The 15,196-nt window shown below is 46.5% G+C and overlaps 1 protein-coding gene across 2 annotated transcripts; it reads right to left on the minus strand.

Moving 5' to 3' along the window:
* Window positions 1–11,465: 11,465 nt before the first annotated feature.
* On the minus strand, window positions 11,466–13,313 carry LOC123167306 (uncharacterized). Of its 2 annotated transcripts, XM_044585156.1 has the most exons (3): window positions 12,837–13,313; window positions 11,945–12,755; window positions 11,466–11,806 (listed from the first exon to the last, which is right to left on the minus strand). In XM_044585156.1, the coding sequence occupies exons 1-2, from the start codon at window positions 13,210–13,212 to the stop codon at window positions 12,673–12,675; spliced, it is 459 nt and encodes a 152-aa protein (XP_044441091.1). In that variant the 5' UTR covers window positions 13,213–13,313; the 3' UTR covers window positions 11,466–11,806; window positions 11,945–12,672. The 2 variants fall into 2 exon arrangements, with proteins under 2 accessions (XP_044441091.1, XP_044441090.1); XM_044585155.1 differs by having other exon boundaries at window positions 11,945–13,309.
* Window positions 13,314–15,196: the final 1,883 nt, after the last annotated feature.

Raw genomic sequence — 15,196 nt, forward strand, 5'->3', positions numbered from 1 at the left:
CGGGTGCGTTAGGACGTGTGGACAGATTTGCTTCATGCCACACACGCGGGATGAGGATGAGTAGTAGTTTTTTGGGCGTGTGGCACGAACTAGCTGCGTCCACACGTGTGGGCAGTTCTAATTTCATCCACACATGGCCCGTGTGGGCTGCCTCCTGCTTACGCCACACACGACGTAGACGAATGTCTAATATACCACATGTGTGGGCGTTATCAGCATCCTAAATTAAACCAAATTAATTAATTAATTAATTAACTAATTATATTTTTATTTCTTTTTTTCTAAAGGGGGCTGGGGGCCCCACTGGGCAGTGGGAGTTTTAGCGGGGGTGGGTTAACGGGGCTGCGGCGTCGGCCCGATTGGGCGCACGCCCAGGCTGCCCAGGAGGGGCGCCGGCCACGGCATGTCGCCGGCGAGGCGCGGCCCAGTGGACGCGGTAGGCGAGCGGGGGGAGCGCAGCGGCCAGGGGAGGCGATCACGGCGGCGATGGCGAGTGGCTGGGCGGCAGCGGGGGCTGCTTGCAGCAGCGGGCGACGAGCAATGCGGGCCGGCGAAGGCGGCTGCGGCAGGCAGAGCAAGAAGCAGCGGCGGCGGAAGCAGGGGCAGCGACAGCACTCAACGATGCGATTAGCAGCAACAGCACGGGGACAACGGCAGCAGAGCAGAGCAACTGCAGTAAGCAGAGCAGGGGCCGCGGGCGGCGGCGGCTTGAGGCAGGTGCGTGCACGCGCGATGGGGCCGTGGGCGCGGCCGTGAGCGGATGTGGGCGCGGCGGCTGGAGGCGTCGTGGACGGACGCAGCTGTGGCTGCCAGCGAGAGCAGCAGCAGCACGAGAGCGAGGCACGGCGGTGAGGTAGCAGCCTCGATCCACGGCGGAAGCAGGCGGCTGCGCACGGGGGCAGCAGGAGCGGGGCAAGCGCCTGCGGGCGTGCGTGTGCAGCAGCTGCAGCAAGCAGGCAGCGGGCTGTAGGGGCCGGCCCTAGGCGCGCACAGCGGGGGGAACAGGTCGTGGCCGAGCACGCGAGCGCGGGGCACCCGCGTGGTGCGTCGAACGGCGTCTACAGGCGGGGGAATGAAGGGGAACAGAGGAGGAGAGGGTGAGCTCACCCTGGTTGCCGGGGTTCAGGCGGTGAGGCGTGAGAGTCCGACGGGGAGGACGGCGGCGAGGGCGACGTGGACGAGCGACGGCGACGCGGCATCGGGCGCCCATTTGGCCCAGGGGAGAGGGTTTTCTTTTATTTATTTTTGTTTCATTTTTCTTTTTATTTGTTTTCTTTTTAATGTTTTATTTAATTTACACATTATTTTAGTTTAATAAATATGATACCCACACCTAAATTAGTGTTTTAGTTTAACCTCTGGCACAAAAAGTTCTAGTCCCAAATAAAATAGTTTCTAATTTTATAAATTAGAAAGGGTATTTAATTAATTGTGAATGCCACTATTTTAATTAATTTTGAGCACTCAAACATTTTATAAAAATTTGCTTTCTTCACCAATAATACTTATGAATTATTTTCCTCAGTTTGCACATTTTAATTTTGATATTTTGAAAACTTTAAATTTTGACTTTAATTTAATTTGAATTTGAACCCAATGGAATCAAAGTGGGATTTAGCCACAGTGAAAACAATGAAATGGCACCATTAACATAGGATTACTGTAGCTTAATTATCCAGGTGTTGCGGTCATGTATGCCTGCCCCTATAAGTTTGTGCCACCTTGGATTTACGACTAGTCATGTCGATCCGGGTTCTTTGTCATATGGATGATAGCGACACAATCATATACATGAGCTAAAAGGCGCAAACGGTCCCGGCCTAGGTACGGCTGCAGCCATCGGGATACCGTGCATGAGGCTGCAAAGTGATATGATGTGTTACTTGCTAGATTGGTGTGACTTAGGATCGGGGTCCCGACAGTTTGACCATCTCCGTCTTACATATCTCATCTCGTTTGAACTCATGTGGACATGACGACCTCTGAGATGCTAGAATATCGTAGACAGTTGCAGCACTGGAAAGAGCACATATTAACTTGATATTTACTGTGAGAGATCACCCTAATAATTGACTACTGCGCAATCAAAGGGGGTGCAAACAACAAAAGGGATAAACATCTCAGGAAATTCATAAAAGCATGATATGGTATAGACCTAAGCACGGGGGACCTTCATGATCATCTTCAATCTCCAGTTGAAGCATCATGACGGACAATATTTCATTGTCATGGCAATTATTTCGAAAACATTATTGTGGCGGCAATTTCAGAAAATGTTGACGTGGCAACCGTTTCAGAAAACGTTGCCGTGGCACCAAATTTCAGAAATTCCGTCGAGGCACGATATTATAGCCCCTCATCTCGCGCCTTGTACACCTTCTCCTCGTCGGGGTCCTCCGTGTATGGTTTCCATTGCCACCTTGTAAACTGTAGGCTACCTCTACAATATTTACAATAACATGGCAATCTTGTGGCTCCAGCTATCATGTCGTGACTCGCAGGCCACATAACACTACAACATATAACCATCTCATACATAAACTCATTATCATGACGAAGGCTATACCACATCATATGCATACCCTGCAAAACCAAGTTAGATGTCCTCAAATCGATTTTAGCAAAATTTTAGTTACGTGGTTAACTTGTTTTAGAAATTAATACTATCTGCCTACGTACACACAATAAATCGATACTCTTGATGCTGGATTAAGTTTCGGGGTGCGAAAGAAGAGACTTAATTCAAAATCTCGTCCCCCACACTAAACTTCGTCTAATACGCGTGACCCCTTAGAAGATCATCCATGTTCCGTACCCTGTTGTGTACGCGATGGTTCACTATTCTTGACTATGATGAAGCCCAAGGAACTATTAGCAGATCGTCGACAGCTAGAGCCGATCGATTGCCAAAACCTTGTAACAAAGCGACATCATTCTGCCGATGAATTGAACCGAAGCAACACTCGTGGGAAGCATAGCAAGAACATCAACCCTCAAATATCAAATGTGATCTAGATCGCAACCTGCACCTACTCATATAACTGCTCATGATGCCATTGTTGGGAAACGCACTAGAAAACAAAAAAATCGCGCCTACGATCACCCAAGATCAATATGAAGATGCATAACGGGTCAGGATTAGGATCATTACCGTCACCGAGTTGCAGCCGAAGAAGAACGTGTCGGTGTAGATGGTACTTAGAGTCCCTCGAGCCATAGATGAACAATCCCGCGAACCGCCCACGAACAGTCCCTCGAACTCAAGACCGAAATCATGCCCTCTATACTTGGTTGCAAGCGTGCAGCCTTCACGATCCGGCAGCGCTTCACCGTCCAGATCTAATTGACGCCGGAGAATTAGAGGGAGGAGACTAGAACCACACAGGACTTCTAATTATGAGGACAAAAGTATTATCCTAGCTCTAATTGGTTAACTAGGACCAACTAGAACTAGAACTAGAAGAACTAGATGAGGCTCCAAAACTTGTATATGCAATAGAGCAAGAAAACCTAGTATATATAGGTTGTAGGAGGAGGAGAGGGCAGCCACCAAGGGGGGAAAGTCCCACATGGGGTGCCAGCCTAGGCAGAGGAAGTTGGACTCCCTCTTGTTGTCCAATTCGACCTTCCTACTTGGGCCTTTGTGGCCAAAGTTGCCTTCCACCTCTTGGACTTTTAAGGCCCGTTGATATTTAAATTAAATACAAAATGTTATAAATACCTCTAGACCATTATATATATATATACATCTTCGGAAACATTTTCCACCTATATATAATTTCTTGGTAATATCCGGTATTACCAGATACTCTCTGAAACGCTTCCGGGTCCTCTCAAAACTATTCTGAATATTCATGAAATAACTCCACAAATATATTCTCATGACTCCCGTCCTACTAACACTCAGCAGATCATGATTTCCTTAAGCTTGTGACCACGTAGATTCGGTAACACATAGACATGAATGAAACTGTTTGTTCAATGACCGACATCGGGACCGTGGACGTCCGTATTGATCCCTATGAGTATGCAAATGACATTTGAGTGAACCTTTGGTTACTATGTGATGTTCCCTTTGCTTTGCGATACTTCACAAAACCCGGGATGCATCGATGTCCTCCTGAGTCATCACTATGCTCATTATATTGAAATCCTCGTTACCGTTTTTTCTTCTTTCTCGTTATTGTGTTCCGGCATCCCCGTGACAAAAGTCACCTATGTGTGGCCAGACGATGATTGATGCCGTCTGATACGTCCATTTTGCATCATGTTTTACTACTGTTATTTAGGATGTTTTTGTGACGCCCCCGATTCAATCGTACACTAATCATGCACGCAAACGTGTACGATCAAGATCAGGGACTCACGGGAAGATATCACAACACAACTCTAAAAACATAAATAAGTCATACAAGCATCATAATACAAGCCAGGGGCCTCGAGGGCTCGAATACAAGTGCTCGATCATAGACGAGTCAGTGGAAGCAACAATATCTGAGTACATACATAAGTTAAACAAGTTTGCCTTAAGAAGGCTAGCACAACTGGGATACAGATCGAAAGAGGCGCAGGCCTCCTGCCTGGGATCCTCCTAAACTACTCCTGGTCGTTGTCAGCGGCCTGCACGTAGTAGTAGGAACCCTCGGTGTAGTAGGGGTCGTCGTCGACGGTGGCGTCTGGCTCCTGGGCTCCAGCATCTGGTTGCGATAATCAGGAAGAAAGGAAAGGGGGAAAAGAGCGAGAAAAGCAACCGCGAGTACTCATCCAAAGTACTCGCAAGCAAGGATCTACACTACATATGCATGGGTATCTGTGTAAAGGGGCAACATCAGTGGACTGAACTGCAGAATGCCAGAATAAGAGGGGGATAGCTAGTCCTGTCGAAGACTACGCTTCTGGCAACCTCCATCTTTCAGCATGTAGAAGAGAGTAGATGGTAAGTTCACCAAGTAGCATCGCATAGCATAAATCCTACCCGGCGATCCTCCCCTCATCGCCCTGTTTGAGAGCGATCACCGGGTTATATCTGGCACTTGGAAGGGTGTGTTTTATTAAGTAACCGGTTCTAGTTGTCATAAGGTCAAGGTACAACTCCAAGTCGTCCTGTTACCGAAGATCGCGGCTATTCGAATAGATAAACTTCCCTGCAGGGATGCACCACATAACCCAACATGCTCGATCCCATTTGGCCGGACACACTTTCCTGGGTCATGCCCGGCCTCGGAAGATCAACACGTCGCAGCCCTACCTAGGCACAACAGAGAGGTCAGCACGCCGGTCTAAATCCTATGGCGCAGGGGTCTGGGCCCATCGCCCATTGCACACCTGCACGTTGTGAGGGCGGATGGAAGCAGACCTAGCCTCCCTAATACAAGAGCAGGCATTACAGTCCAATCCGGCGCGCGCCGCTCAGTCGCTGAAGTCACGAAGGCTTCGGCTGATACCACGACGTCGAGTGCCCATAATTGTTCCCGCATAGTTGGTTAGTGCGTATAGGCCAGTGGCCAGACTCAGATCAAATACAAAGATCTCGTTAAGCGTGTTAATTGAAGTATCCGCAAACGCCGACCAGGGCCAGGCCCACCTCTCTCCTAGGTGGTCTCAACCTGCCCTGTCGCTCCGCCGCAAAGTAACAGTCGGGGGCCGTCAGGAACCCAGGCCCACCTCTACAGGGATGGAGCCACCTGCCCCTTCAGCCCCCATCTCCGAACAGTGTCATAAGTAATGTAATAGTATAAAGTATATAGCATATGCCCTTGATCACCTCCCGAAGTGGTCACGGCCGAGTAGTATAGCATGGCAGACGGACAAGAGTGTAGGGCCACTGATGGAATACTAGCATCCTATACTAGCCTTTAGGATTGCAGGTAAGGGTAACAACTGTAGCAACAATGACAGGCTATGCATCAGGATAGGATTAACGGAAAGCAGTAACATGCTACACTACTCTAATGCAAGTAGTAGAGAGAAGAATAGGCGATATCTGGTGATCAAGGGGGGGCTTGCCTGGTTGCTCTGGCAAGAATGAGGGGTCGTCAACACCGTAGTCGTACTGGGTAGCAGCGGCGTCGGTCTCGTAGTCTACCGAAGAAGAAGAGGTGGGAAGAAACAGTAAATACGGAGCAAACAAAGCATCACAAGATATAACAAGGCAATGCACGGTGCCAGGGGTGAGCTAACGCAGGAATAGGTGATACCGGCGAAGGGGGAGAACATCCGGGAAAGTATTCCCGGTGTTTCGCGTTTTCAGACAGATGAACCGGAGGGGGAAAGTTGCGTGTTCGCTATACTAGGGATGTGTGGCGGACGAACAGGCTACGTATCCGGATTCGTCTCGTCGTTCTGAGCAACTTTCATGTACAAAGTTTCTTCATCCGAGGTACAGTTTATTTTATATTAATTTTCAAAGGTTTATTCAATGTATGGATTTATTTATATTCCAAAATTAATCAGTAAATACTTTTGCCACATAATGCAGTGCCAGCCACAGTGTATGACGGGTGGGTTCAGGGTCAAAGTCAATAGTCCAGTCAGCAGTTGACTAGGTCAACGTTGTCTGGTCAAACTGGCTGGTGGGACCCAGTTGTCATAGAGACGGGGTAAATTAACAGTTTAATTAAGTTAATTAACAGACTAAGTGGGGGCCACATGTCATTGACTTAGATATCTTTAAACAGGCTTTTAAATGAAATGGGTCCACGTGTCATTTTCAGTTATTCAACTAAACAGTTTTATTACGTTCTAATTAGGTGGTTAAGGGAATGGTTAAACCGGGCGGGTCCACACGTCAGTGGGTCAACCCAGTGTTAGAACGTGTGTGCGCGTGAGTTCAGAGGACGACGGCGCGCGCGGAGCCGACGGCTCCGGCAACCAAAAGGGCCAGCCCGGGCGTCAAACGGACAAGCGCGATGCGCCGCGTCGAGCCGTGCCTTCGTCTGGAACTAGGAGCGGCCAAAATAGCGCCGGGCGCAATGGATTGCGGCGACTACGGCGGAGCTAGCGGCAACTGGCACTGGAGGGCACGGGAAGGAGAGGGGAGAGGCCAGGGGGAGCCGGATGCTCACATCGTTGCAGAGGAGGGCTCGGGGAGGCCGGATGGACCCTGCTGGTGAGGTCCTGCGGCCGCATGGTACGGCAGGCGCGAGGCAGAGTAGAGACTTGGGGAGGCGTGGCGCGGGGACGACGGAGAAGCTGCGGGGCGGAGGCGGCATCCCTCGGGCGCGGGCGTGCTCGCCGGGGCCGCGGGGAGCCGCGGCGGACGCGACCGAGACGGCAAAGCGCCGGCACGGCAGTGGTGGCGGAGGCGGGCGTCGGTCGAGGCCTGACAGGGAGGTGAGGGTCGACGACGGGCGGAGCAGGAGAGAACGGAGGTAGGAGAGGCTGCGAGGGAGGGTCGGGCATGAGGCTTCTCGCCTCTGGGCGTGCGGCGGCGCGAGGGATGGTGAGGGGAGCGAGAGGAGTTCGTGGGGGAAAGTGGTGGTAGTGGGGCTAGGGTTCGGTGCCCCCAGGGGGTATAGGCCAGGGGCTGGGCCGGCCGGTAGGTTGGCCTGGTGGCCAGCTGGGCTACGGCCCAGCAGGGGGGTTTCTTTTTGTTTCATTTGGTTTTTGTTTATTTGTGTTTTATTTTTCTTTTTACTTATTTTCCTTTTTCATTTTACCTTAGTTTTTTATTTATTATAGTCTTGTAAAATACTGTATTTAACTCCTAAATTAGTGTCATGGTCTAGCCCTGTGCCACAAAAAGGTTGGGCCCCCAAATAAAATAGTTTAACAATTTAATATTTATAGAAGGCATTATTTTAATTGTTATAGCCAATGTTTTAGTTATTTTGGAGCATTTACATATTTTATAAAAATGTGGCTTCATCACCATAATTACCTATGCATTATATGTCACCTCTCGAACATTTTAGTTTTAATGTTTGAAAAACTTTTGATGTTTGCCTTTACTTCAAATTTGAATTTGGATCGGTTCTCAACTAACACGAGATTAGCAACAGGGATCATGGTGACGTGGCATCATTAGCAGGGTATTACTGTAGCTTAAATATCCGGGCGTCACAGTTTTCATGCATAATACTCCCTCCATTTTTATATACAAGGCCACAAACTCAAATTACAGGTACCAAGGTAAAATTTAATACATGTTTTGCAACCCAACTTTTGTTTTTTTACTGTGATCATTAATACACCATATGCATGCAAGAAAACTGAGTGGAGGAAGCAGTTAAGTGTGATTATGACTACACGCATGTAAGTATTGAACATGTTGCTAGTACGAGAAAACATCATTAATTTTGCCTCGATTACTGTTGGTGGCCTTGTATAGATGCAAAATGTATATTCCATAGTGGCCTTGTATAAGTAAATGGAGGGAGTAATACTTTTTGGAGTAATTCTAATGTCTTTTCTCTCATAATATGCAAGGATCACGCAAAGAGGGAGAATACCGGCAGCTGGAATTCTGGAACTTAAAAGGCTACGTCAGGCTACCTATTTTGCACATCTCCAAATGAGCTGAAACTTCACGGGTATTTTTTATGGAATATATAAGAATTATTGGAGCAAATAACTGCAAGAAGGGGCCCACCTCCGTTGCCCCTCTTCTGGTATATAAGTCATTTTGACCTAGAAAAAAGAAGGAGAGGACTTTCGGGACGAAGCGACGCCGTCTCAAGGCGGAACTTGGGCAGGAGCACTTTTGCCCTCCGGCGGAGCGATTCCGTCGGGGGAACTTCCCTCCTGGAGGGGGAAATCATCGTCATCATCATCAACAACAACTCTCCCATCTTGGGGAGGGCAATCTCCATCAACATCTTCAACAGCACCATCTCTTCTCAAACCCTAGTTTATCTCTTGTGTTCAATCTTTGTACCAGAACTTTAGATTGGTGCTTGTGGGTGACTAGTAGTGTTTATTACATCTTGTAGTTGATTGCTATATGGTTTATTTGGTGGAAGATTATATGGTCAGATCCATTATGCTATTTAATACCCCTTTGATCTTGAGCATGATTATCATTTGTGAGTAGTTACTTTTGGTGGAAGATTATATTTCAGGATCATAGCAGTTACAATATGAAATATAAACTCTTAACTATGAATATGGAAATATAATAATACAAATATTATTGCCTCTAGGGCATATTTTCAGCATTTAGCACCGACAAGCAGGTGGCAGGGTACCTTAGAACCACCGGTTGCCGCAGTCCAGGTGGAGCCCGAGCTCTCTCTCATGCCTAAGCACTCCCGAGTTCTGGATGGATCTAGCTCCCAAGTCTTCGTGGGAGAAGGTATCCAGCGGTGAGAGGGATGGGGCGGCATGGGGCAGGGAGGTTCTCAACGATGTCGAATAGACGAGACAGGGGGGTTGAAGGCAAGGGAGGACGACGGCAGTCGCTCGGATCCAGGGTGGCATGGCGGCGCGCGTCCTGTCCAACGGCGGTGAGGAAGGTAGTTTGAGAGGGTGGGGCGATGGGGGCGTAGGGCCCCTGGCAGCGCTGGTGGAGGTTGGGGTAGCGTGGGGGGAGGAGGTGAGTGGATGCGGTGAGAGGTTCGGAGCGTAGTGAGGGAAGAAGAGGTGTGTGCGGGGGAGAGAGAAAGGAGGGTGGGGGCTGCAGTTCTTTTTTTTCTTTTTCCTGTGGTTCGGTTGGAGGGTTTCGTAGTGCCGAAGTGTTAGCATAATAAGCAGGTTTGTTAGTAGAATAAGGTCTTAAGATTGTTACTAGAATAGACCCACCATATATATACAATATAGGTGCAAGAACCCTCAAAATGTTTGTCATAATGTCACATGTACCGACTTTCCCAAACAAATGTTTTAAGTGTTGAGATTGACGAGAGAACATATTTCGTTTCTGTAAAATGTAACAAAAAACGTCAATGATCACTTATTGTTAGCATGATCCGAAAACAAATTAGTGCTCTCCAATTTCAGCAGGTTTCTTTTTTCACGGATAATCTCTCGTTTGCTAAGATGGTTTGATTCTAGAAATATCAATGATGACTCGGTCAACTGGAGGTGTCACACCCCCAATCAGCAATTTTCTACAGGACACCTCTTCTATTCAGACTGTTGTATACCATATTAACATGAACATCAATGGAATAGCTCATGATTGTGCTCATCAGGTTCTCAACTCAAAGAGTAGAACCTGTCTATGGTTGTACCCATTCCTCTCAAGGCATCACTCTTTGCCCAGCTTCGCTTTATCTTCATAACTTTCAGATCTAGGGATATGTACACATTGTACTGTGCTTTCTGAGATGAATGAAAACTTGGCGCTTGTTGGTGCCTTCTTGTGTTTAGAAAAAAAGATAGTGCTTGAGGATGAGGAAGCCCATTTTAATTGTGTAAATAGTTAGAAACATCTGTTGGCTTAGAAAGATGTGTGTTATTGTTGGACAGGTGATGTGAAGAACACCAGGAGATGTGTTGTTGAACAGGCAATGCGAAGAACACCAGGAGATGTGTTGTTGGACAGGCGATGTGAAGGACGCCAAGAGATGTGTGGTTGTCTGGAATCCATGGCTCAAGGATTATAACAGAATCAGAATTCCAAGAATTATAACAAAATCGGAATTTCAAGCATTCAAGTTCTAAGGTAGCATGGATTCGAGAACTACACTTCATAGAATGGACGAGCAAAAGCCACTGAAAATATTATCTGCATGTCGTCAGAGCAACTCACTTTTTTTTGTCGCATTAATGTCCTTTTTAAACTGGAGCACAATTGTGAATGCCCGGTGAATACGTTTGAAAGTTGGGAGCTTTCGGTAGCTTTGTTGAAAGTGTTCTGATTGTGCATTGGGCTCCTTGTCCAAAATTTTCAATGCAACCTTGTCCACATTTATACTCTCGGTAAGACGAATGTCACAGCGTCAAAAAAGGGTCATATATTAAGTTACGGAGGAAGTATGAAAGTTCATTGAAATATCTATTACTTTGTCGTAGGTTGGCAATATTTTATTTTTTAATATTTATTACGTTTTTCTAAATGTGTGTTACACGTGTATGATTAAGTAGACCTTGGGGTTTCAAAGCCCATCTAAATGTGTATGATTACGTTTTCTAAATGTGAGTATACCTTGGGGTTTCAAAGGCCATCTCAAACTATCCCTGAAATGAAAAGAGTACTGAAGAACTAGTAGACAAAATGGCTTGTTCAGAATATGAAAAGAGTAAAGTTGAGAACGGGGAGAATAAATAAACCCCCGTTGCAACACAGTTAACTAGTAGAACGGGGAGTATTTATACAAATTCCCATTGTTTTTATTCTTAAAACAGACATGCACACCAATCGCATGCCACATGATCTAGCCTACAATATGAAAGGACAAAAGAGACATCTTAAGAAAAATACTTTTCCAGTAGTAATTTAAGTTGGTTAAAGTTGAAAGGCAGTTTGAAAAACAAGCACACACAAATCATATGTCCTTCAACATTATCACCACACAAGTCACATATGAGATCAAAGAACCACATGGATTCTTCAAACATATACTTCCATATAAGTTGGTTCAAACATAATACCAAAGACAGACGCCATCATGGTGACCAAAGACACAATAAAATACAAGGAGATATGTTGCTCAAACATATCAAGCGAGTTGACCACAAATCACAGGAGATCATGTCTTATATCTAACATAATAAAATACCAATAAATGGACATGTCAAGCAAGACCCAGAGACAATTGCCGACAGCACCAGGGCAAGTTTTCTCAAGTCAACCTTGAGAAAAACATCTTCATGCTGAATTTAATCCTGCTGTAGATAGCCAATGGTCTCCGGTTACACCGGATAACTGCATCCAACAAACAAAATAGATTAAATGCATTATGTACGAGACAAACAAAGATCATTTTAGGAATAGATGAATTTGGCTAGTGTGGAATCAAGTCTGAGAGAGATATGCAGAGTAAGACGTTGCAGTATGAATTACCTCAAGTATTGGAGGAAGACCTGCCAGTGCAATACATGACAGAATCTCTTGGGTCTTCTACGATGCCAAACAGATCAGCGCTTTGAAGCGTCTTGGTATTCATGTCAAGAGCAAGGATCCATGACTTTGGGTGATATAATTTCTCCCTGGCAATTAAGTAAACAAAACCATCACCGTCCAAGCTCGGAGAGGGGTCAGAGACCACAAGGTGCCGTAAGTAGTCAGCATCTTCTTCTGAGTCATCAGAACTCTCATCTGATGGCCGCAGCAGCATTCCAGTAGAGTGCGAAATCATATCGGTTTTGATTGTGACCTCAGCAGCTCGGACCGTGCATTCAGGCTCGCCCCAAGCTTCGTAAGAATTCTCCATCGTGGGATTGATCCATGAGGAGATCGCCCAGTCATCCACGAGCAAAGTTGGATACTCTGTTTCCGGGTCTATGTCGTCTATGTCGTAACTGGAGATGATGTCCAGTTGGACAAACTTGAGACAGCCATTGACGAAGGCAATGCCTCGGCAATCCATTGCACGGCCAAAATAATCGCTGCTGGTGATAAATTCAATCGGCGGCGGCAAGGGTATTCCCCTGAGAGTTGGCTTCTCACGCAGCACATCACAGAACAGGATGCCTCGCCAGAGATCTACCCAGCCCATGGTCCCATATTCACCACCGATTGTGATAACGTTGGAAGTATTATGGCAACGAAGATCCCTGTCAGTGGGGATCTCACAATCGAGGTCCTGCTGTGGCTCCGCCACAGGCAGCGCCATGGTGGTCCAGCTCAATGTCTCGGAGTGAAACAAATGGAGCTGGAAATTGTGGAGCTTGAGAGGATGAGGAACCAGCGCAGCGATGGTGTAGTGCTTGAGACCACGGGGAAGAATACCAACCTCTGTCTTCAAAACATCGGCTGCGCATCTCGGTGAGGAGCGTGAGCACTGGCAAATTGGGGTCAGCACGGTAGATGAAATAGTCGCAATCCTGCCGCATCGAGAAACGGCTGTCTGGGACACAATCGGAGATGTCGACCCGGAAGAGGATCAGGTCGCCGGCGATGCAGAGGACACGGGGGGTGTCGACGTGCACGGCCTCCTGGCAGTGCACCCACAGCTTGGATGGTTGAGGCGGGCGGTTGGGGAAAAAGGACGCCTTGATGCTCAGGCCCTTCCTCGTGAAGCCTGTGGCGGTCCGCTCGTTGGACCGGTCGCCGACGTAGCCTTCGGCGGCAGTGAGGAACCAGGCAGGGTGGCCGGCCTCGGTTGCCATAGGGATTGTGCCGTGCAAGGGGGCAGATCTAAAAGGCTCTGTGGAGGAAGGTCTGTCTGCTGATGGCGGCTGGGGCGAGGAAGGGGAAAGGGAGGCTTGAAGGGCAATCTATATTTATCGTGCTAGGGTTCGACTCCGAAACCCTAGATACATCCCCGTATTAAAAATTAAAAAAAATCTAAAACAAGAAACTTTGGCCAGCGATACGATACCGATCGTCCACGAGAGGTCCAACGTAGGCCAAGGCCCAGATACGCAACGAGATCATTTACTTTGCTTTCTTTTCCACATTTTCCCTTTTACTTTATTCTATTTTATTTTTAAAGTAATATCAAATTTTAAAAAATCGAATTTTTAATAATTAATAGATTTTTAGAAATGTTTGGGATTTTAAAATTGTTCGTGTTTTCTAAAATATGTTTCCATTTTTTCAAAAAAATTCAAAATTTCAAGAATGTCCACAAATTAAAGAATTATTCACATTTTTCATAATTTGGTCAGATTTTAAAAATTGCTCACGTCTTCAAAAAAAATGTTTGTTGTTCTAAAAATTGATAAGTTTTTTATTCACAGACTTTTTTCAAATTTGTGAACATTTGTTGAACTTAGCATATTTTTTAAATTCACGGGCATTTTCTAAATTCACAACCATTATTTTTAAATTCACGAGCATTGTTGAATTTGTGATTTTTTTAAATTCAGGATTTTTTCCATATTTTGCGACATTTTTTTGTTAAAATAAAACTGTCCAGGATATTTCTTTGACGTAGTAAAATTGACCGACATAAAAACCCAAGAAAACAAAAAGGATGCACTACTGGGAGATGCAACTCATGGTGGGGAACGTGCGTGTGGGAGCAAGCGAGCGTAGCGCTTGCTATGAGGACTGGTATTTCCGAGTCCGAGCTCAAATGAGCCTGGATGAATAGTAAGTTCGGAAAAAACTTCCATACGAACTGCAAGTAAGTAACACAAAAGTAAATGACATAAAAAATAAATGGTGTCTCATCCGATAACGAATGTGCCTTGTCCAATGGTAAAGCGAAGTTACCTAGTATTGGGATTTTACCCTTTGTATTCAGTGTTTGTTATGCGAGTCACCCATGAATAGCCAAAGTCCTCCTATCGGGATTGTCTGACTCTATTACCCACCTACCCGGGTAACCAACAACAATGGTCGGCTCAGCAATTAACTTTGTTAGGCTGGACCAAAGCTTTAGCCATCACGGCATCTCATACTCCTCGAATTGAGGATGTGAATTCGTTGGACAATTAGTGCCATGTCGGTCTTCGGATTGTGTAGTTTGAGTCCCTATTGGACAACAATCATTACACCCCCCATGGATAATCAACCTAGTAACCAATCATCAAAGTAATCTCAAAAAATATCATCATAAGGTTTAGGGACAAACTAACTCACCAATCCCTTACATATCCCATGCCCAAATGACGGGGGAAGGGGGCTCACCGAGGGGGTTCAAGCTAAAGCATGGACCAAGGCTTGGGAGGCCCAACAAGGGCATTAAACGACCTTCAGGCAGCTTGCTCTCCAAGACAGGAAGGGCGGCAACCTAGATCGCATCTCCTCCTTGTAAAACCCTAACCTCCACCGCCTATATAAGGGGATGTAAGGGGTCGACTAGGCCATCCAATCTAGAAAAAGAAAACTCTCGGTAGCAACTCCACCCATCATATCACACAAGGTACTCCATCACCATGAATAACAGGAAGAAGCAGGAAGTAGGGTATTACTCCCCGGAGGGCCGAACCCGGGTAACTTGTGTGTGCGGGCTCCGTCCTGGTACTTTTGGCCATGCTAGGAACCCTACCATGAGATCCGACGGTATTTTGCACCGTCAGTTGGCACGTGATGACCCACAAGTATAGGGGATCAATTGTAGTCCTTTCGATAAGTAAGAGTGTCGAACCCAACGAGGAGCAGAAGGAAATGATAAGCGATTTTCAGCAATGTATTCTCTGCAAA

The sequence above is a fragment of the Triticum aestivum genome, chromosome 7D (genome assembly GCF_018294505.1).
Source record: "Triticum aestivum cultivar Chinese Spring chromosome 7D, IWGSC CS RefSeq v2.1, whole genome shotgun sequence".
NCBI classification, from domain to species: Eukaryota; Viridiplantae; Streptophyta; class Magnoliopsida; order Poales; family Poaceae; genus Triticum; species Triticum aestivum.

Bases quoted from the DNA above. Each gene is read 5' to 3' on its own strand.
- LOC123167306 (XM_044585155.1), bottom strand. From the start codon at position 13,212: ATGGCAACCGAGGCCGGCCACCCTGCCTGGTTCCTCACTGCCGCCGAA.